This window comes from Pongo abelii, chromosome 16 (genome assembly GCF_028885655.2).
Source record: "Pongo abelii isolate AG06213 chromosome 16, NHGRI_mPonAbe1-v2.0_pri, whole genome shotgun sequence".
Taxonomy (NCBI): Eukaryota; Metazoa; Chordata; class Mammalia; order Primates; family Hominidae; genus Pongo; species Pongo abelii.
In genome coordinates, this window is record NC_072001.2 from 62,523,402 (window position 1) to 62,547,415 (window position 24,014).

At 39.5% G+C, this 24,014-nt stretch overlaps 1 protein-coding gene across 2 annotated transcripts in view; it reads left to right on the top strand.

Moving 5' to 3' along the window:
- FAM81A (family with sequence similarity 81 member A) overlaps positions 1-24,014 on the top strand; it is an 84,672-nt gene that overhangs the window by 19,611 nt on the left and 41,047 nt on the right. Inside the window, exons 2-3 of one of the 2 annotated variants that reach the window (XM_002825506.4) lie at positions 469-565; positions 1,844-2,117. In XM_002825506.4, coding sequence (XP_002825552.1) covers positions 546-565; positions 1,844-2,117 — 294 coding nt within the window. In that variant the 5' untranslated portion in view covers positions 469-545. The remainder of the gene's footprint in view (positions 1-468; positions 566-1,843; positions 2,118-24,014) is intronic. The other variant, XM_063716169.1, reaches the window with a different exon arrangement.

Consider the following 24,014-nt stretch of genomic DNA (forward strand, 5'->3'; position numbering starts at 1 on the left):
TGAGATTAATTTAGAAATAAGTGCTCTTCATTTGCCATGGAATTAGCAGTAAAAATTTTCTGAGATCAAATTTACTGAGGTAGTTTCCTGCAAAATTCTACAGAGAAATATAAGATTGGATAAGCCTGTTGAAGACACTCTAGTTTCTGTTAAAGTGGTTTCTCAAGCTTGAGATGTAGATTTGGAGTGAGGAAACTTCAGGAAACTCCATTGTACAGTCCCTGTTGGTCTGTCTTGCAAGGCTTAGCAGTATTAATTTCAGAAGAGCTTTGATTTTGCTTGATTGCTTTTCTTCTTATTTGGAAACATATGCTGTTTATTTCATATATAAGATACAAAGCATTTAATAATATAACTGATCAGTGTTTCAGCATAATTTATGATCCACTTAGCAACTTAATAATAAGCTTTTGAGGTTAGGTTCTAGATATAAACTGTTAAATAATTTAGTGTTTATTTTTTCAACAGATGTGAATTATTAAAAAGAAAATGGCCCAACGGAGCACTGTATTTCCTTCTTGTGTCACCAAGGAAAGGTATAATATATGGAAAATATGCATCTAAGGTATACTTTTCCTTTCCACTCATCCCATGGGGGCTGCTAGTGGGTGTGATAGTTACAAATGAAAGCTTGGGCTGTTACATTATTGAAGAATGGTTTTGTTCAAGGGCAAGAGAAACACTATTGTGTCCTCTAGCTTTCAATTTATAGCATACTGTGGACCACTCAGTGACCCTAAGAAGTAGAGATTTCGCAGTAGTCCTACAGTAGACTTGAATTTCCTGTTGAGAGTGAAATATAGCTCTGGGGGCTTGAGGCTAACATCCCTGTTAAGCTTTTTAAATCAGAAGTTGCAGATTAGGGGCCTATCGGCCAAAATCGGCTCATGAAGTACATTGCTTGGCCTAGCAAGTTCTTAAATACTTTTTTTGGAGACAGGGTCTCACTCTGTTCCCTAGGCTGTAGTGCAGTGGCACAGTCCCAGCTCACTGCAACCTTGACCTCCTGGGCTTAGGTGATCTCCCACCTAGCCTTCTGAGTAGCTGGGACTATAGTTATGTGCCACCATGCCCAGCTAATTTTTAAATATTTTTTTTTGTAGAGATAGGGTCTCGTTGTGTTGCCCAGGCTGATCTGGGCTCAAGCAATCCTCCCACCTCAGCCACCCAAAGTGTTGGGATTACAGGTGTGAGCCACTGTGCTGGCCTTAAATACTTTTTAAATGAATCGTTAACATTTTAAAATCAAGCTATTTCACGTACAAGTCTGGATTTGCTAGCTTTTCTTGAGAAATATCAGATGATCTGGAAAAAGGGACCTGAAATCCCTGATGGTCACTCATGGGTGGAGCAGAACTGTGGCTCCCGTTAGCTGGGAAATGCCCTTTCCAGTTCTCTAAAGTCCCTGACACTCCCTATTGCCTCATATGTAGTATGCTTCACTCATTTATGTCGCCTGCCTGACCCACGTAGGCATTGAGTTTGTGACCACTGTTTCAGAGAGGGAGGAGGAGGAGAGCATGTTAGGAGACTTTGTTAATGAACTTGATCTTGATAACATAGATTATATTGGGGAGACATGTCAGTGTACCCAACTGTGCCAGCCTCTTGCTCTTGGAAGTCATGGAGACCGCTTCTAAAACACTTAAGTCTGTGGGCATGATTATTTAAGGATCTTTCCCGGCTTGGGAAGAAAACTTTTTTAGGCAGAAATCCTGCCTCAAACCCTATTTAGCTTGTAGTTATAGATAATTTGTATTTCCAAACTTCTCCGGGAAGTTTTGAATCTGGCTTTAAAAATTATTTTTTCCCAATTAACAACCCTCATGGTTCCCTTCTGCAGGCGAGTGAGAACCATGCCCCGACACAGCCAGTCCCTGACCATGGCACCATACTCATCTGTGAGCCTCGTGGAGCAGCTGGAAGACAGGATCCTCTGCCATGAGAAAACCACCGCCGCCCTCGTAGAGCACGCCTTTCGGATTAAAGATGACATTGTCAACAGTTTGCAGAAAATGCAAAACAAAGGGGGAGGTGACCGCTTGGCCAGGCTTTTCTTGGAGGAGCATATCAGAAACATAACTGCCATAGTGAAGCAACTTAATCGGGATATCGAGGTAAGGTTTGTGAAAGTCAGGTGGCCTATGTCCCTTTCCACAGAATTGCTCCGTGTCAGGAGGTCACCCAATTCCTACCTTCCAGGCAGTAATGCATTTAGAACAAAGCTGTCTGTCTTGTCTATTCTTAATGATCGCCAAGGAGACAGCTTGCAGAAATATCCTAATTAAATTTATTCCAGTGTTTGATAACAGTTACTGTCAGTGTTATGTTTAATCTAACTTTATCTTGCTGATTATTAAATGATTTTATTTTGTTTGGCTCTTAATGAAGGGAGAGAAGAACTAGTCAAATAGTTTTACTCTATAATCTTTCATATCTTTGAAGACAGCTATTAAGTCAGTTACTAAGATCAGACTTTGTTGCTTCAGATTAAATGTTTCTAGGTCATAATGATTATATGTAATACAGTTTAATACTCAAACAATTTAGGCATTTGGATTGCTCCTCAAACTCCCCTTTTTACTGCTGTAGTTTTCTTTGAAATGAGACCAATAAAAGGCCAATAATGTCTATTTTTAGAATTGGTAGATTTACTTCTATTTATTGAGCAATCACAGGGACCACACAGTTTAGTTCAGAAAGCTTCACATCATTTAGGGCTTGGGTTTCCCTCACTACACAGTGTTCATATCTTTCACATGTAATGATTGAATATATGAATAATAATAGATATATGGCTAGATTAAGGAAAAATTTTGTTTCCTGTGATGGAGATTATATCTGAATTATGCTTCCTAAAATTAAACCTCATTTCTTTTTTTTGCATTGTCAGATTTGTATGTATTTATTTATTTTAATGGCTTTATTGAGATATAATGTAAATGTCACAAAAAGTGTAAAATTAAATGATTTTTAGTAAATTATAAAATTGTGCAACCTCAACACAATTCAATTTTAGGACACTACCATCACCTTCCCAAAATTCACATAAGCCTGTTTGCAGTCAATTCCTACTTCTACCCCAGCCCAGGCAACCACTCATTTACTTTCTATCTCTAGAAATTGGTCTTTTCCACACATTTCATATAAATGGAAACCTTACAATATGAGGTCTTTCACATCTGGCTTCTTTCTTTCCTTTTCTTTTTGTTTGTTTGTTTGTTTGTTTTGAATGCAGTTGTGCAATCATGGCTCACTGAAGCCTTGACCTCCCAGGCTCAACCGATCCTCCTACATCGGCTTCCCAAGTAGCTGGGACTACACGTGTGCACAATCATGCCCAGCTAATTTTTGTGTTTTTAATACTACAAGGTCCATCTATACTATAGTATTTTTTGTAGAGACATAGTCTCACTATGTTGCCCAGACAGGGCTTGAAGTCCTGGGCTCAAGCAATCTGTCTGCCTCAGCCTCCCAAAATGCTGGGATTACAGATGTGAGTCACTGTGCCCAGCCTGGCCTCTCTCATTTAGCATAATCTTTCTGTGGTTCAGACATATCCTAGCATGTATCATATTCCTTTTTATGTCTGAGTAATATTCTGTTTTCTGGATATACCACATTCTGTTTATCCGTTCATGAACTGATGGGCATTTGGATTGTTTCCGGTTGTTAGCTTTTATGAGTAAAGCTGCTATGAACACTTGTGACAGGTCTTTGATGTGAAAATATGTCTTTATTTCTCTTGGGTAAATTACTAGGAGTAGAATTGCTGGGTCTTATAGTGAGCTTATGTTTAACTTTTTAAAACATAGCCAAATAATTTTCCAAAGTGGCTGTAACATTTTACAATCCCACAAGCAATGTATGAAGGTTCCAGTTTCTCTACCCCCTCAGCAATATTTGGCATTATCTTTTTTTTCTAATGGATGTGTAGTGGTATCTCATTGTGGTTTTAATTTGTATTTTCCTAATGACTAATGATCTTGAACACCTTTTCATATGCTTATTGATCATTTGTATGTCTTCGTTGGTGAAATGTCTATGTAAGTCTTCTACCCATTTTTTTTTAATTAGATTTTCTTCATTGTGGGGAAAAAAGCTACCATTTTAACCATTTTAAGTGTATAATCTAATGACATTAAGTACATTCACAATGTTGGGCAATCATTATTACTGTCTATTTCCAAAAGATTTCCATCATCCCAAACTGAGACTTTGTTCCCATTAAAAAGTAACTCCCCACTCCACTTTCCCCTCAGCCCCTGGTGACCTCTATTCTATTTTCTGTCCTTATGAATTTGCTTATTCTAGCTTCTTCATATAAGTGGAATCAGACAATAATTTGTACTTTTGTGTCTGGCTTTTTTCACTTAGCATAATGTTTTCAAGGTCCATCCGTAATGTAGCATGTATCAGAATTCATTTTTACATTGGGTTGTCATATTATTGATAACTTATGAAAGTTTTTATGTAGTTTAGATACAAGTCCCTTATCAGATATGTGATCTACAAATATTTTCTCCCATTCTGTGGCTTATATTTTCGTTTTCCTAATAGTGTCTTTTGAAGTGTGAACATTTTTCGTTTTATCAAAGTCTAATATCAATTTTTTTCTTCAATGTTTATTCTTTTGGTGTTGCATCTTTACAACTATTTGCTTATTAACTCAAGGTCACAAAGATTTTCTCCTATGTTTAATTCAAGATTCTCACTTAATACACTTAGGTCTGTGAACCGTTTTGAGGTAATTTTTGTATATGGTGTGAGGTAAGGGTCTAAGTTAATTTTTTTTTCATCTCGCTATCCTAGGAAAATCTATCCTTTTCCCATTTGTCCTTTTGTTGAAAATCAATTGACTATAAAATATAAGGGTTTATTTCTGGATTCCACTGTTCTGTATGATTTTCTTAATGTCAATGCCACATTGTCTTGATTTCTAGTTTTAGAGTATATTTTTGAAATAAGGTAATGTAAGTTCTCCAACTTACAACTAATATAAGTTCTTTTTAAAAGGTAGTTTTGGACTAGTCTGTGTCCTTTGCATTTTCATTTAAATTTTAGGATTAGCTTATCAGTTTATATTAAAAAGTGACTTTGATGGAGATTGCTTTGCATGTGTAGATTTTAAAAAGGCTGGGTGCAGTGGCTCACACCTGTAATCCCAGCACTTTGGGAGGCAGAGGTAGGAGAATCACCTGAACACAGGAATTTGAGACCAGCCTGAGCAACATAGTGAGACCCTATCTTTCTCTAAAAAAAAAATAATAATATAATAATAATAAAAAGGAATAATGTATAGATCCATTTGGGGAGAGTGGCCATCTTAATACTGTGTCTGATTATTCAAGGAACCAACTTTTGGTTTTATTAATTTTGTCAGGTTTTTTTTGTTTTTGTTATTAATTTTAAAATTTTAAAATTGACAGACAATAATTATACATATTCTTGGGGTACATAGTGATGTTTCAATACATCTAATATGCAGTGACCAGATCAAGGTAATTTTGTGTCGTTTAACAAATTGCTATATCTCCTTCCCTTCCCCCTACCCATCCCATGCTCTAGTATTCTCTATTCTAATTTTTACTTCTTTGAGATCAACTTTTTTTAGCTTTCACATATGAGTAAGAACATGCAGTGTTTAACTTTCTGTTCCTGGCTTATTTCACATAACATAATGTCCTGCTGTTCTATCCGTGTTGCTGCAAAAGACAGAATTTTGTTCTTTTTTATGGCTGATAGTATTCCACTGTGTATATACATCACATTGTCTTTATCCATTCATCCATTGTTGGACACCTAGGTTTGATTCTGTATCTTGGCTATTATGAATAGTGCTGCAATAAACATGGGGGTGAAGATGTGTCTTCAATATACTGATTTCCTTTCCTTTGGATAAATTCCCAGTAGTGGGATTGCTGGATCATATGGTAGTTCTATTTGTAGTTTTTTGAGGAACCTCCATACTTTTCTCCATAGTGGCTGTACTAGTTTACATTCCCGCCAACAGTGTATAAGAGCTCCCTTTTCTGTGCATCCTTGCCAGCATGTGTTATTTTTTGTGTTTTGGTAATAGCTGTTATAACTGGAGTGAGATGACACCTCATTGTGATTTTGATTTGCATTCCCCTGATAATTAGTGATATTGGGCCTTTTTTCATACATTTGTTTGCCATTTGTATGTCTTCTTTTGAGAAATATTTGTTCAAATCATTTACCCATTTAAAAAATTGGATATTTTTTGCTGTTGAGATGTTTGAGTTCCTTCTGTATTCTGGACATTAATGCCCTATTGGATGAGTAGTTTGCAGGTATTTTTCTCCCATCCTGTAGGTTGTCTTTTCACTTGGTTGATTGCTTCCTTTACTGTGCAGAAGCGTTTTTGTTTGATATAATCCATTTGTTTATTTTTGCTTTTGTTGTCTGTGCTTTTGAGGTCTTATTAATAAAATCTTCTCCTAGAACAGTGTCCTGAAGTGTTTCCCCTATGTTTTCTTCTAGTAGTTTTATCATGTTGGGCCTTACATTTAGGTCTTTTGTCCATTTGGAGTTTATTTTTGTATTGGGTGAGAGGTGGGGGCCTAGTTTATTTCTTCTGCATATGGATGTCCAGCTTTCCCAGCACCATTTATTGAAGATTTGTCTTTCCCTCAATGAGTGTTCTTGGCACCTTTGTCCAAAATCAGATGGCTGTAGATATGTGGATTAATTTCTAGGTTCTCTTTTCTGTTCCATTGTTCTATGTGTCTGTTTTTATGCCAGTACCATGCTGTTTTGGTTACTACAGCTATGTAGTATATTTTGAGGTCTGGTAGTGTGATGCCTCTGGCTTTGTTCTTATTTATTTATTTATTTATTTATTTATTGAGATAGAGTCTCATTCTTTTGCCCAGGCTAGAGTGCAGTGGCATGATATTGGCTCACGGCAACCTCAGCCTCCCAGGTTCAAGTGTTTCTCCTATCTCAGCCTCCTGAGTAGCTGAGATTACAGGCACATGTCATCACGACAGGCTAATTTTTGTATTTTTAGTAGAGACAGGGTTTCACCATGTTGGCTAGGCTGGTCTCCAACTCCTGACCTCAGGTGATCCACCCATCTCGGCCTCCCAAAGTGCTGGGGTTACAGGCGTGAGCCATTGAGCCTGGCCCTAGCTTTGTTCTTTTTGCTCAGGGTGCTTTGTGTATTCGGGGTCTTTTGTGGTTCCATACAAATTTTAGGGTTTTTGGCTGAGTGCAGAGAACATCCTTTTTGTTTTCTTTCCTTTTCTTTTTTTAATTATACTGTAAGTTTTAGGGTACATATGCACAATGTGCAGGTTTGATACATAGTTATACACGTGCCATGTTGGTTTGCTGCACCCATCAACTCATCATTTACATTAGGTATTTCTCCTAATGCTATCCCTGCCCCAGCCCCTCATCCGCTGACAGACCCCGGTGTGTGATGTTCCCCGCCATGTGTCCAAGTGATCTCATTGTTCAGTTTCCGCCTGTGAATGAGAACATGCGGTGTTTGATTTTCTGTCCTTGTGATAGTTTGCTGAGAAAGTTTGCTGAGAATGATGGTTTCCAGCCTCATCTGTGTCCCTGCAAAGGACATGAACTCATCCTTTTTTATGCCTGCTTGGTATTTCATGGTGTATATGTGCCACATTTTCTTAATCCAGTCTATCATTGATGGACATTTGGGTTGGTTCCAAGTCTTTGCTATTCTGAATAGTGCTGCAATAAACATACATGTGCATGATTTATAGTAGTATGATTTGCAGTCCTTTGGGTATATACCCAGTAGTGGGATTGCTGGGTCAAATGGTAATTCTAGTTCTAGGTCCTTGAGGAATTGCCACACTGTCTTCCACAATGGTTAAACTAATTTACATTCCCACCAACAGTGTAAAAGCGTTCCTATTTCTCCACATCCTCGCTAGCATCTGTTGTTTCCTGACTTTTTAATGATTGCCATTCTAACTGGCATGAGATGGTATCTCTTTGTGGTTTTGATTTGCATTTCTCTGATGACCAGTGATGATGAGCATTTTTTCGTGTGTCTGTTGGCTGCATAGATGTCTTCTTCTGAGATGTGTCTGTTCATTTCCTTTGCCCACTTTTTGATGGGGTTGTTTGTTTTTTTCTTGTAAATTTGTTTGAGTTCTTTGTAGATTCTGGACGTTAGCCCTTTGTCAGATGGGTAGATTGCAAAAATTTTCTCCCATTCTGTAGGTTGCCTGTTCACTCTGATGGTAGTTTCTTTTGCTGTGCAGAAGCTCTTTAGTTTAATTAGATCCCATTTGTCTATTTTGGCTTTTATTGCCATTGCTTTTGGTGTTTTAGGCATGAAGTCCTTGCCCATGCCTATGTCCTGAATGGTACTGCCTAGATTTTCTTCTAGGGTTTTTAGGGTTTTTAGGTCTAACATTTAAGTCTTTAATCCATCTTGAATTAATTTTTGTATAAGGTGTAAGGAAGGGATCCAGTTTCAGCTTTCTACATATGGCTAGCCAGTTTTCCCAGCACCATTTATTAAATAGGGAATCCTTTCCCCATTTCTTGTTTTTGTCAGGTTTGTCAAAGATCAGATGGTTGTAGATGTGTGGTATTATTTCTGAGGCCTCTGTTCTGTTCCACTGGTCTATATATCTGTTTTGGTACCAGTACCATGCTGTTTTGGTTACTGTAGCCTTGTAGGATAGTTCGAAGTCAGGTAGCATGATGCCTCCAGCTTTGTTCTTTTTGCTTAGGATTGTCTTGGCAATGCAGGCTCTTTTTTGGTTCCATATGAACTTTAAAGTAGTTTTTTTCAATTCTGTGAAGAAAGTCATTGGTAGCTTGATGGGGATGGCATTGAATCTATAAATTACTTTGGGCACTATGGCCATTTTCACGATATTGATTCTTCCTATCCATGAGCATGGAATATTCTTCCATTCGCTTGTATCCTCTTTCATTTCGTTGAGCAGTGGTTTGTAGTTCTTCCTTGAAGAGGTCATTCACATCCCTTGTAAGTTGGATTCCTAGGTATTTTATTCTCTTTGTAGCAATTGTGAGTGAGAGTTCACTCATGATTTGGCTCTCTGTTTGTCTGTTAATGGTGTATAGGAATGCTTGTGATTTTTGCACATTGATTTTGTATCCTGAGACTTTGCTGAAGTTGCTTATCAGCTTAAGAAGATTTTGGGCTGAGATGATGGGGTTTTCTAAATATACAATGCTGTCATCTGCAAACAGGGACAATTTGACTTCCTCATTTCCTAATTGAACACCCTTTATTTCTTTCTTTTGCCTGATTGCCCTGGCCAGAACTTCCAACACCATGTTGAACAGGAGTGGTGAGAGAGGGCATCCTTGTTTTGTGCCAGTTTTCAAAGGAAATGCTTCCAGTTTTGCCTGTTCAGTATGATATTGGCTGTGGGTTTGTCATAAATAGCTCTTATTATTTTGAGATACGTTCCATCAATACCTAGTCAATTGAGAGTTTTTAGCATGACAGGCTGTTGAATTTTGTCAAAGGCCTTTTCTGCATCTATTGAGATAATCATGTGGGTTTCGTCATTGGTTCTGCTTGTGTGATGGATTATGTTTATTGATTTGTGTATGTTGAACCAGCCTTGCATCCCAGGGATGAAGCCAGCTTGATCATGGTGGATAAACTTTTTGATGTGCTGCTGGATTCGGTTTGCCAGTATTTTATTGAGGATTTTTGCATTGATGTTTATCAGGGATATTGGCCTAAAATTCTCTTTTTTTGTTGTGTCTCTGCCCGGCTTTGGTATCAGGATGATGCTGGCCTCATAAAATGAGTTAGGGAGGATTCCCTCTTTTTCTACTGATTGGAATAGTTTCAGAAGGAATGGTACCAGCTCCTTTTTGTACCTCTGATAGAATTCGGCTGTGAATCCATCTGGTCCTGGACTTTTTTTGATTGGTGGCCTATTAATTATTGCCTCAATTTCAGAGCCTGTTATTGGTCTATTCAGAGATTCAACTTCTTTCTGGTTTAGTCTTGGGAGGGTGTATGTGTCCAGGAATTTATCCATTTCTTCTAGATTTTCTAGTTTATTTGTGTAGAGGTGTTTATAGTATTCTCTGATAGTAGTTTGTATTTCTGTGGGATCAGTGGTGATATCCCCTTTATCATTTTTTATTGCATCTATTTGATTCTTCTCTCTTTTCTTCTTTATTAGTCTCGCTAGCGGTCTATCAATTTTGTTGATGTTTAAAAAAAAAAACAGCTCCTGGATTCATTGATTTTTTTGAAGGGCTTTTTTTGTCTCTATCTCTTTCAGTTCTGCTTTGATCTTAGTTATTTCTTGCATTCTGCTAGCTTTTGAATGTGTTTGCTCTTGTTTCTCTAGTTCTTTTAATTGTGATGTTAGGGTGTCAAATTTAGATCTTTCCTGCTTTCTCTTGTGGGCATTTAGTGCTATAAATTTCTGTCTACACAATGCTTTAAATGTGTCCCAGAGATTCTGGTACATTGTGTCTTTGTTCTCATTGGTTTCAAAGAACATCTTTATTTCTGCCTTCATTTCGTTATGTAGCCAGTAGTCATTGAGGAGCAAGTTGTTCAGTTTACATGTAGTTGTGCAATTTTGAGTGAGTTTCTTAATCCTGAGTTCTAGTTTGATTGCACTGTGGTCTGAGAGACAGTTTGTTGTGATTTCTGTTCTTTTACGTTTTCTGAGGAGTGCTTTACTTCCAATTATGTGGTCAATTTTAGAATAAGTGCGATGTGCTGAGAAGAATGTATATTCTGTTGATTTGGGGTGGAGAGTTCTGTAGATGTCTATTAGGTCTGCCTGTTGCAGAGCTGAGTTCAGGTCTTGGATATCCTTGTTAACCTTGTGTCTCATTGATCTGTCTAATATTGACAGTGGGGTGTTAAAGTATCCCATTATTATTGTGTGGGAGTCTAAGTCTCTTTGTAGGTCTCTAAAGACTTGCTTTATGAATCTGGGTGCTCCTGTATTGGGTGCATATATATTTAGGATAGTTAGCTCTTCTTGTTGAATTGATCTCTTTACCATCATATAATGGCCTTCTTTATCTCTTTTGATCTTTGTTGGTTTAAAGTCTGTTTTATCAGAGACTAGCATTGCAACCCCTGCTTTTTTTTTTGCTTTCCATTTGCTTGGTAGATCTTCCTCCATCCATTTATTTTGAGCCTGTGTGTGTCTTTGCACATGAGATGGGTCTCCTGAATACAGCACACTGATGGGTCTTGACTCTTTATCCAATTTGCCAGTCTGTGTCTTTTAATTGGGGCATTTAGCCCACTTACATTTAAGGTTAAGATTATTATGTGTGAATTTGATCCTGTCATTATGATGTTCACTGGTTATTTTGCCCGTTAATTGATGCAGTTTCTTCACAGCATCAATGGTCTTTACAATTTGGCATGTTTTTGCAGTGGCTGGTACCGGTTGTTTCTTTCCATGTTTAGTGCTTCCTTCAGGAGCTCTTGTAAGGCAGGCCTGGTGGTGACAAAATCTCTCAGCATTTGCTTGTCTGTAAAGGATTTTATTTCTCCTTCCCTTATGAAGCTTAGTTTGGCTGGATATGAAATTCTAGGTTGAAAAAATTCTTTTCTTTAAGAATGTTGATTATTGGCCCCCACTCTCTTCTGGCTTATAGGGTTTCTGCCGAGAGATCTGCTGTTAGTCTGATGGACTTACCTTTATGGGTAACTCGACCTTTCTCTCTGGCTGCCCTTAACACTTTTTCCTTCATTTCAACCTTGTGAATCTGACAATTATGTGTCTTGGGGTTGCTCTTCTTGAGGAGTATCTTTGTGGTGTTCTCTGTATTTCCTGAATTTGAACATTGGCCTGTCTTGCTAGGTTGGGGAAATTCTTCTGGATGATATCCTGAAGAGTGCTTTCCAACTTGGTTCCATTCTCCCCGTCGCTGTCTGGTACAACAATCCAATGTAGATTTGGTCTTTTCACATAGTCCCATATTTCTTGGAGGCTTTATTCATTTCTTTTTACTCTTTTTTCTCTAACCTTGTCTTCTTCCTTTATTTCATTAATTTTATCTTCAATCACTGATACCCTTTCTTCCATTTGATTGAATCGGCTATTGAAGCTTGTGCATGCGTCACAAAGTTCTTGTGCCATGGTTTTCAGCTCCATCAGGTCATTTAAGGTCTTCTCTACACTGTTTATTCCAGTTAGCCATTCGTCTAATCTTTTTTCAAGATTTTTAGCTTCCTTGCAATGGGTTAGAGCATGCTCCTTTAGCTCAGAGAACTTTGTTATTACTGACCTTCTGAAGCCTACTTCTGTCAACTTGTCAAAGTCATTCTCCGTCCAGCTTTGTTGAAATCACCTGTCTTCTGCATTGATCATGCTGGGAGCTGCAGACCAGAGCTGTTCCTATTTGGCCATATTGGAACACCCTCCTTTTTTTTATTTTTGAGACAGGGTCTCAGTCTGTCACCTAGGCTGGTATAGTGCAGTGGCTCTATTACAGCTCACTGCAGCCTCAACCTCCTGGGCTCAGGTGATTCTTCCACCTCAGCCTCCTGAGTAGCTGGAACTACAGGTGCATGCCACCACACCCAGCTAATTTTTTGTGGAGACAAGGTTTTGCCATGTTGCCCAGGCTGGTCTTGAACTTCTGGGCTCAAGTGATCCTCCTGCCTCAGCTTCCCAAAGTGGTAGGATTACAGACATGAGTCACCACACCTGGCTGAGAACATACTTTGTATATTTTTAATCTCTTTACGTTTTTTGAGACTTGTTTGGTGGCCTTCTGTATTCTTACTGATTTTCTTTCTTGTTCTATTAGTTATTGAAATATCCAACTCTTATTGCTGAATTGTCTGTTTCTTCTTCCACTTTTGTCAGTTTTTGCTTCGTGTATTTGGGCACTGTTGTTAGGCTCATATACATTTATAATTGCATATATCTGCCTGATGCATTGACCCTTTTGCCATAAAAAGTCTCTCTGTGTCTGTTGTAATGTTTCTTATCTTAAAGTCTGTTTTGTCTGATATCAGTATAGGTATTCCATCTCCTTTGTGACTACTGTTTGCATAATTCATGTTCCTTTTTTTGGAGAGACAAAACCTCTGTCACCCAGGCTGGAGTGCAGTGGTGCAGTCATAACCCACTGCAGCCTCAAACTCCTGGGCTCAAGTGATCCTCCCACTTCAGCCTCTAAGTAGCTGGGACTACAGACATGTGCTACCATGCCCTGCTAATTTTTCTTATTTTTATTTTTTGTAGAGATGAGGTCTTGCTGTGTTGCCCAGCCTCTGCCTCTGCCTCCCAAAGTACTGGGATTATAGGCACGAGCCACTGTACCTGGTCTCCTTTTTTTGATAATTCTCACCAAGCTTGTGCCTCTTGGCTCTGGCCTATATACATAGTTATCAAATTTCACTGTTCTTTGAGATTCTCACATATGTTTACTAAGGACAAGGATTCACTCAGAATTATATCATAATTGAAGTGCACTTGTCTTCAGGGTTCTAAGAGTTCTAGTGTACACTTCTTATGATGGTTAAAGAAAATGACTGTGTATTTGTTAGTAAGACAGTGCAATGGATCTGTGTTGCTTTGGTGCCTTATGGTATCCATTCCGGATTTCTTTTGGTCACAGCAATTTGATTTCTTTTTGGATTTACCTTTCTTTCATTGAATACAAACTGGGATGGCTAATAATCAGGTTGCCTTATCCCCTTTTTAGCTAAAGGGGGTTGGGACCCATAACTCAGGCTAGAGCACTGAGACCCTCCCTTCCTGGAGTTTAAAACCTGAGCAGGCTGGGCTGGGTGCGGTGGCTTATACCTGTAATCCCAGCACTTTGGGAGGCCGAGGTGGGAGGAATCGTTGAACCTGGGAGGTCGCTGCAGTGAGCTGTAGTCATGCCAGGGTACTCCAGCATGGGTAACAGAGGGAGATGCTACATTCAAAACTAAAACCAAACCAAACCAAACCAAAACATAACAAAAACCTGAGCAGGCTGATTTAAAGACTGGAAATGGCCATAGTGCCTTCCTTGCAGCCACTTTGCCTGCGGGATACTGGCTAGTAGTTCCTGCTGCTTGGACCTCAGGAAATACTCTTTGTGTCTTCTCAACCTGCATAACCCAGCTTCCCTGTTGATTGTGTGCTCCTTTCCCCATTCCTTTTTTTTTTTTTTTTTTTAATGTTTTCTGGAGACAGGGTCTGGCTGTGCAGTGGTATGATCATAGCTCACTGCAGCCTCTAACTCCTGAGTTCAAGTGATCCTCCCACCTCAGCCTCCTGAGGAGCTGAGACTATAGACACAGGCCACCATGCCCAGCTAATTATTTTATTTTTTGTAGAGACAGGAATCTTGTTATGTTGTCTAATAATTTCCATTTACCCCTTTAAGTTAGTCAGGTCCAATTACCTGCAACTAAAGAAGTGTAATGACCTCAGAGGAACGTAGAAAGTTTACAAAATTGCTGTAAATAATATACTTGTCTTTGGATGCTGATATCTATTTTAAGAATGATCTTTTCAGTTTTATTTTTGGGTGCTGAGTCAGTTTTATCCCAGAGGCTAAAAACTAAGCAACCCTAAGTTGACAACTGTACAAAATCGAAGAACCCCAACTTGAACATTTCAATTTTGAAAGGGATTTCAGATTTATCAAGAGACTGATAGCTCTGCTGCACCTAAATCTAACGACAGGTAAAATCCAAGTGATGGGGATCAATAAGAATTCTCAGGTTCCCATCCCCTCAACCACTGGCAAAGAAGTACAGTAGGCCCCCTTATCTGTGGCTTCACTCTCTGCAATTTCAGTTACCTGTGGCCAACCATGATCTGGAAATATTAAATGGGAAATTTCATAAAGAAACAATTTATAAGTTTTAAATTATGTGCCATTCTGAGTAGCGTGATGAAATCTGTCACCACCCAGCCTGGTTGGGACGTGAATCACTACTTTGTCCACACTGTATATGCTACCTGCCCATGAGTCACTTAGTAGATGTCTTGATTATCAGATCAAAAAAACATAGTATATGTAGGGTTTGGTACTATCTGCAGTGTCAGGCATCCACAGGAAGTCTTGGAATGTGTCCCCTGCAGATAAGAGGGGGCTAAGGTATGTTTCAAAAAATACAAACTTTTCCCATGTTTCACATTAGAAAATAGTGTTACTTCCCCATTCTTATAATACCCAGCACTTTCCTGTGGGAACTCAGCTCTGTTCCCTTTGCTTATGGGGGTGGGCGAAGACTAGAGATGGGAGTCAGTCTATTCTGACATTACCGTCCCCTCCAGGTAAAAGCACAGTATAACTCTCTACCCTTAGGAAATCCTGGTCTTAATTTTTTCTGTCAACGTAAGAGGTGATAGTGTTTTAGCTGCAACTGTCAGATCCAGGGACTAATTTCCTATTTGGTAGCTGCCATGTACTACTCCAATGGCCAGAACCACTTTATTTTATTTTATTTTTTTAGAGACAAGGTCTTGCTATGTTGCCCAGGCTGGTCTTGAACTCCTGGGCCCAAGCAGTCCTCTGACCTTGGCCTCCCAAAGTGTTGGGATTACAAGCATAAGGCACAGTGCCCAGCCAGAACCATTTTAAATACATAATTTCCAACTTTATCTGGGCCACTGATGCTATTTAACAGTTCCTTCATTTTAGGAAGCCCTCCTTGCCAGTTCCTCTCATGCCCCCAGTTTCCTTTCCCTCAGTGTATCCTGAACACTGAACTCATGCCACTCTTACTATAGCATTTATTGAATAGGACTAACATTGTTTCTTTACAAGCCTCTCAAAAAGAGAAGAACCTTGTCTTCCTCACCTTTGCATTGTCTAGTACAATATTTGGAGCAAAATGCTACGAATGTTGTCATAGTATATTTGTGTTGCTATAACAAAATACCTGAGATTGGGTAATTTATAAAGAACAGAAATTTATTTCTCACAGTTCTGGAGACTGGGAAGTCCAAGCCCAAGGCACTGGCATTTGGCATCTGGTGAGGGTCTTCTTGCTGCATGCTTACATGGCAGAAAGTGGAAGGGCGAGAATGACGAATCCTGTGTCCTCACATTGCAGAAGGATTGAACAGAGTGGACCTCCTCCCACAAACCCTTTTTATAAGGGCTTCAGTCCATTCAGGGTGGAGCCCTCATGACTTAATCACCTCCCAAAATACCACGCCTCTTAATACCACCACAATGGGGATTAAGTTCAACATGATTTTTGGAGGGGGAGCCATCATTCAAACCTCAGCAAATACTTATTAAGTGAATAAATGCCCAATACAGAGTGAAGCCAGTTGTAGATATGCTGGTAGCAAAAAGGACTAGAAGAGAATGTGAGGTTATCAATGCAAAGAACATCCTTTTCAGATAGGCTGAGTGAAGTGACCTGAGGTATCAAGGCCAGTTAGTGGCAGTGCTGAGAATAAACCCATGTGGCAAAACTCCAAAAATATGCTCTTTTCTCTTTTCTACTTTACCTCTTAGAAGCTCTTCTAGAACTTGATCTTCTATAATCGACTCTCAAATGTGACAGGCTGTGCTATTCAGCTGTTCTTTGCTTTCTGAGTTTCAGGAAGAACTTGTTTATGAAACTAGATAATTCTAGCTTTAGTTCTCACTGAGTTCTCCCCTGACCCATCCTTGCTTTGATGAGAGTTCACTTGAATTGCTTCAATAATCAGCTGTATCAAAAAATCTACCTAAGGAATCTGAAGTCATCAATTGTTTAGGCTTTTGATAATTATTTTTTCCCAAACCTATTTTTTTTTTTTTTTTTTTTGAGGCAAGGTCTCACTCCCTCACCCAGGCTGGAGTGCAGTCATGTGATCTCAGCTCACTGCAATCTCCGCCTCCCAGGTTCAAGAGATTCTCATGCCTCAGCCTCCCAAGTAGCTGGAATTTCAGGCACACCACCATACCTGGCTGATTTTTATATTTTTAGTAGAGGCAGGGTTTCACCTTGTTGGCCAGGCTGGTCTTGAGCTCCTGTCCTCAAGTGACCAACCAGTTATGTGTGACCTCCCAAAGTGCTGGAATTATAGGCATGAGCCACCATGTCTGGCCTAAACATGTTTCTTTAAGATGATTTTTGAAAAATTTACAATGCAGTGAGAAAGTAATTTCAATTTTGCTGTTTTCCCAGCATCAGAAACACATTTTATGTAATGGCTATTCTTGCCTTAACCAGACAGCACTCTTTTATATTTACATATATTTTTGGAGTGTGCAATTTTGTAAGTGATGATTTCCGTGATAGACAGGGAAAACTGAGTAAAATCTAAATTTGGCAAAAAATTTAGTTTGTATTTGAGTGTTTACTTTTTTTATAACTGGTAGTAACTATATATAATGACAAAGTAACAACAAGGAAGTTTAGAAATTTAAGACTCCAATGTGAAACACTAATTATATTGATTTATATGTATTATGAACCTAAGCATGTCTACCTAAACATGACAGATCAGATGACAGACCAGAATTGCTGTCTTATAGCCAAACTTCATTAAAATGAAATCATAATTGTCTTAGTTTAGGCTGCTATGACAAATTACCATAGACTGGGTAGCTTAAACAAGAGAAATTTCTTTTTCATGATTCTGGAGACTGGGAAGTCCAAGATCAAAATGCTGGTAGATCCAGTGTCTGGTGAGATCCTGCTGCCTGAATTGTAGATGGTCGTCTTTTTGTATCCTTGCGTGGCAGAGAGTAGAGAGCAGAAGCAAGACCTTCTTTTAAGGTACTAATCCCATTCATGAAGATTCTACCCTCATGACCTAATCACGTCTTACAGGCCCCACCTCCTAATACCATCACATCAAGGGTTAGGAGTTTAACATACAATTTTTTTTTTTTTTTTTTAGACTGGGTCTTGCTCTGTCATTCAGGCTGGAATGCAGTGGTATGATCATGGCTCACTGCAGCCTCAAGCTCCTGGGCTCAAGTAATCCTCCTGCCTTGGTCTTCTGAAGTGCTGGGATTACAGGCATGAGCCACCACACTTGGTCAACATATGAATTTTTGGAGGACACAAACATTCAGTCCATAACGATGATGTAGAGTAAATTTAAAAAGTACTAAAAGGAAGTCTTCATTTATAAGTAATATAAAAATTGGCACCAGGCACAGTGGCTCACGCCTGTAATCCCAGCACTTTGGGAGGCCAAGGTGGGTGGATCACTTGAGGTCAGGAGCTCGAGACCAGCCTGGCCAACATGGTGAAACCCCATCTCTCCTAAAAATATCTCTAAAAATTAGCTGGGCCTGATGGCATGTGCCTGTAATCCAAGCTACTTGGGAGGCTGAGGAAGGAGAATTGTTTGAACCTGGGAGATGGAGGTTGCAGTGAGCCAGGATCATGCCACTGCACTCCAGCCTGGCTGACAGAGCAAGACTCTGTCTCTAAATAAATAAATAAATTGGGAGAGTGGGCATAATATAAAACTGATACTTGGCTGGGCGTGGTGGCTCACGCCTGTAATCCCAGCACTTTGGGAGGCCAAGGTGGGCGGATCATGAGTTCAGGAGTTCGAGACCAGCCTGGCCAACATGGTGAAACCCCATCTCTACTAAAAATACAAAAATTAGCTGGGCATGGTGGTGGGCGCCTGTAACCCCAGGTACTTGGGAGGCTGAGGGAGGAGAATCACTTGAACCCAGGAGGCAGAGGTTACAGTCAGCTGAGATCACGCCACTGCCCTCCAGTGTGGGTGACAGAGTGAGACTCTGACTCAAAAAAAAAAAGCAAAAACAAACAAAAAACAAAACGAAGAACAAAATAACCTGATACTTGTAGTATCAGTTTTAAAACAGAAGTGTGAAGGTATTTAAATTGTGTTTCAATGATGTAAAAGGTGTATTTTTTATTTATAGATTCTTGAAGAATATCTTCTGTAAATTGCCTGGGTTTTTATTATTATTATTATTGCTGGTTTATAGCTGTTTTTCAGTTCACACAGTGAAATTTTACTGGGTTATTTGATTTTTGAGAATCATCCCTGCAGGTGATTTTATATTACAAAAGTAAAGCTGAAGCCATTCTTAAGATGTGAAACTTACTCCTAGACTCTGTTAGAACTAGTCAAATCGAGATATATTAACACTGTATCTTGGCAAATTTGTCTAGATAAGTCTTTATGATTTTCAGTCATGTGGCTCTGAACAGTTATACACTGGAAAAAAAGTAAAATATGTTATCAAACCGTTACCTTATGTGATCCTCAAGAGCTAGAACAGAGTCTTAATATTTCTATTTTTAACACCCACCAATGTCTAAGACATAGTAGGAGCTCAATAAATGTTCCATAATCAAGGGCTCTGAGTCTCCTTGCCCCTTTCAGAACCCTATAATTATTGCTCATATTCTTTCAGCAGATTCCAATGTCAAAACAGATGACTCTTGTATACTAGTACACAGTAAGTGCTTGATAAATGTTGAATGGAAGAATTTATTGTTTTAATGCATCTCCATCCACAGTGTCTGTTAGCAGTTTGCCTTGTGATATGGAGAAGCTTATCAATTATTTATTCCTCAATAACTTTCCACCAATGATCATCATCATTATAAATTTAGAGGAAGTAATATAGTCAACTATGAATTATACATGTCTGGGTTATCCATACTGTCTTTGGTTTAAGCCTTTATCAGTCCCTGGAAGCCGAGCCCTGGTGAGCAGTCCATGGTCCTTTTGTTGGTGGTAAGCTTTCCTTTCCATGCCAGTTTGATGGCTGGGGGAAGTAGTTTGGACCCCCATGTCTTTTTATGGCTTTAGCTGTGTCTCTGGCCTTTGGGAACCATGCAGTGGGGTCTGCCACCTGGCTGATTAGAATCTGCGGACCTACTTTAGTTTCCATGTGCTCAACTTCATGATGTCCTTCTGGCTTGGAATGTTGGCTTTAACCTAGTTGGGTTATGGGAAACTGTATCAAGCCCTCATCTAGTTGAATATATATACATAGTTTGCTAGTTTGTTAATTTGCAAAAGGACTACTGGAGTTTTTTAACTTGAGCGATGAGTGCAGCATTGGACTTTACTAACATGGCAAAGCAGAGGCGTAGACAGTGATGTTAACATGTAGTTGGACTAACATACAGGACCTTGGTTCAGTGTGCTTCCAGTACTGCCAATGAGGGAAGAGTTTTGGCTATTGGACTTCATGCATTTTACTGAAAAAGGGAATTTCAGCCTGCAGCTCTGTGATCTGGTTCTATTGAAACAGGTATATCAGCGGAGGGATTTTGGTGATTATCATCCAAATTCATTTTGTTTTCATTCTGCCCACTAGATGTGGCTTGTTGTATGACTTGACTTCAGGGGAGACGACAGTAAATTGAATGGAATTCGAATATTTCTTCAGTTCTGTTGACAGAGGTTTTTCAATGTAAATGAATAAATTGGTGTTCTGGTGTCTGCTCTGTCTCCAGTACATTTTAGCTTGTCTGAGTCCTCTTTGAGGACCTCATAATGTCTGGGCACCAGAAATTGATAACAGCTCAAATCAAAGGGATTGATAACAGCTTAAACCAAAGACAGGATGGACAGCTAGAGATAGTCTCTAAGCCTTCAACTCAGAAGACCAGATCCTAGAACATGGAGCTAAATTAATTGATAAATCACTCACTAACCCACTAACCCACTAATAGCCAGGCATTGTTAGAGGCACTGGGTCTGCAGTAACCGTGGCCCAAGCACACAAACCTCTGATCTTCGCCCTGCTGCACACTTTAGTGGGGTGTACAGGCAGTCAATGCTAAGTAACCAAGGTGATGTTAGCTGATGTCAAGTGCTCTGTTGAGAGGATGTGATGGAGAGTGACTGTGTGGCTGTCTTAGAAAGGATGGTGGCCGGGTGCGGTGGCTCATGCCTGTAATCCCAGCACTTTTGGGAGGCCGAGGCGGGCAGATCACAAGGTCAGGAGTTCAAGACCAGACTGACCAATATGGTGAAACCCTGTCTCTACTAAAAATACAAAAATTAGCCGGGTGTGGGGGCACGTGCCTGTAGTCCCAGCTACTTGGGAGGCTGAGGCAGGAGAATCGCTTGAACCTGGGAGGCGGAGGTTGCAGTGAGCTGAGATTGTGCCATTGCACTCCAGCCTGGGTGACAGAGTGAGACTCCATCTCAAAAGTAAGAAAAAAAAAAAAAGGATGGTAAGGGAATAAGATGACGTGTGAATTGAGAATGGAATGACATATGGGGCCAGCCAAGCCAAGGTGGTGGTGTTGAGGGAGGAGACACCCAGAGGGACCACTCCAGAGTGAGGGAAGTGCAAGTTCCAAGGCCATAAGCAGGAAGAGGCGTGGCACGTTTAAGAAGCAGAAAGGGGACCAGTGGATGGAGTGCTGTGAGCTGGGGGAAGGGCAGCTCATGCGACTTGAAGGTTGTGATAAGAAGTTTGGAGTCTGGAAATGGGAAGCCATTATTTAGTGTTCAGCCAAGGAATTTAAATAATCCACTCACACTCTTGTTGCTGGGGCTACATTAGTGAATAAAACACAGATAAAAGCCCTTGTCCTTGTGGATATAGACTGATTTATGTTTGAAAAAGATCACACTGGCTACTTCGTGGAGAAGGATTTTAGGGGAGCAAGAATTGAAGCAGGGAGACAAGTTAGGGGGCTACTTCGAGGTTCAGGGAGAGGCATAGCATGGTGGAGATGGAGAGAAGAGGATGGATTCTGGAGTGATTTTGGAGATGGAGGTGACAGGACTTCCTGCCTATTGGAGGGAGAGACTTCTATCAAATGGTGGAAATGCCAAGAAGGCAATTTGATATATGAGGCTGGAACTGTGGTTAAAAAGCCCTGTAGGGGAATACTACCTTATAATTCCCTTCTCTGCTGTAGTTGGGCCTTTCTCTAGCTGATTTGAAATTATACTTCCTCATTTCCACATCCTTCCCAATTTAGGAAGAGTTGGAGGAGGAACATGGAGAGCTGTTTCTTTCCTGGTTCCTGGCAACGCTGGCCTGTCTGGGGGGCTTAGATGTCCCAGGGGATTGGCTGTCATCACCTTTGCATAAACAGCATTATACAGCATATTGAGACTCCCACAGAGGTCCCTATTCCAAACCGTCTTGGGAAAGGAGATTTTTTAAAGATAGGCCATATCTTTGAAAAAATAAATGAGGACTTGGGACATCACTTTTTCAAGGTGGCTGACTTCTGCTCCGTGCTTGTGTGAAGCATGTTTATTGTGTGTACCTGGACAATGCACTTTCCACCCTTTAGTTTTTCTTGCTGCAACTGAGCTCCCGAAGGTAGGCCTGATGCTCAGCACACAGTAGGTGTGCAAAAACAAGTTTCTTGAATTGAATTGAAAATAATGGAGAAGTAATGCCATATATAATGATATAATCTTTTTTAAAATAAATGCATCGTGATGATATATTGTTCCAAAATGACAAATTCAGGAACATTATTGACTTTACAAAGGAATTACTTTTCTAAGTTTTCATTCTAGAATGTATTTAAATAATAAGCCGTGTAACACCTTCTGTTTTCATATTACTTTCTAGTAACATGAATACTTTGTTAATGTCAGGTAGAATTCTTTCCTGTATTCTTCAAAGCACTTCTTTCTTAAATTTTTATTCATTTATTTTTTGAGACAGGGTCTTGTTCTGTTGCTCAGGCTGGAGTGCAGTGGTGGGAACATGGCTCACTGCAGCCTCTGCCTCCCAGGTTCAAGCAGTCCTCTTGCCTCAGCCTCCCGAATAGCTAGGACCAGGGGTGTGCACCACAACTCTTGGCTAATTAAAAAAAAAAAAAAAAATGTGTGTAGAGACAGGGTTTCACCATGTTGCCCAGGCTAGTCTCAAAATCCTGGGCTCAGGCAATCCTCCTGCCTCGGTCTCCCAAAGTGCTGGGATTACAGGAGTGAGCCGCCGCACCCGACCCCAGAGCACTTCTAATACAATACCTTATTCATCTGCATAAGAATTTGGAGAGTTAAATGGGCTTTATTTCTAAGCATTTTTTTAAAGCACATTTTTTTTTTCTGGCTATAAAAGTAATGTACGTCCATTGTGGGAAATACAAAAAAAAAGAATAAACCATAATCCCACCCTAGAGATAAGCAAAACTTTCACATTCTAGTATTTTATATGCATCTTAATACACAGCTGGAATCATGCCCCATATTTATTTTCTATACTTTCTTTTTGCTTAATATTAAGTTGTACACACTTTCCCTTGTTGCTAAAAGCCCTTTGTGAACCTCTTAGTGTTTGCATAATAATGTACCTTGTAAAATACTTGACATGTATCACACTCTGAAGACATCTTTATGCATACATCTTTCTTATTATTTCATTTAATATTAATTCCAAGAACTAGAGTTACTGGGTCAAAGGTTATGAACATTATGAATATATATTTTTTGGCATTGGTCTCCAGAAAAGTTGTATTGGGAAGGGCCAGCTGTGCCTTTTTTATTTCTATTTTTTAGGCAAGCAGAAGATGCTGAAAGCTTTTTGATTTTTGATATATTTTTAGTATTATAGATTTAAAATATTTGCTTCTTTAATAAGTGAAAATGCTATTTTTGAGGTTTTAAAAAATAGACTTTATTTTTTTAGAGCATTTTTTGGTTCACAGCAAAATTGAGCAGAAAGTATACTCTCTGCCCCCACACATGCGCAGCTTCTCCCACTATCAACATCCCACACCAGAGTGGTATGTTATAATAGTATGATTTGTACTTCTTGCTTCTTTGCTTTACTAGAAAGGTTGAACCTTATAAAAAATGTGTGCTTTTTTAAGCCCCTTTTTTGTGAATTGCTTTCCATTTTCATTGCTTAGGGATTGAAAAACAACTCAAATGAAATAAGATTGGTTATAGCCTTTGTCATTTCTATAGTGTCTATTTTGTTTTGTTTTTTGAGATGGGGTTTTGCTCTTGTCGTCCAGGCTGGAGTGCAATGGCGTGATCTCGGCTCACTACAATCTCCACTTCCTGGGTTCAAGCAATTCTCCTGCCTCAGCCTCCTGGGTAGCTGGGATTACAGGTGCCCGCCACCATGCTTGGCTAATTTTTGTA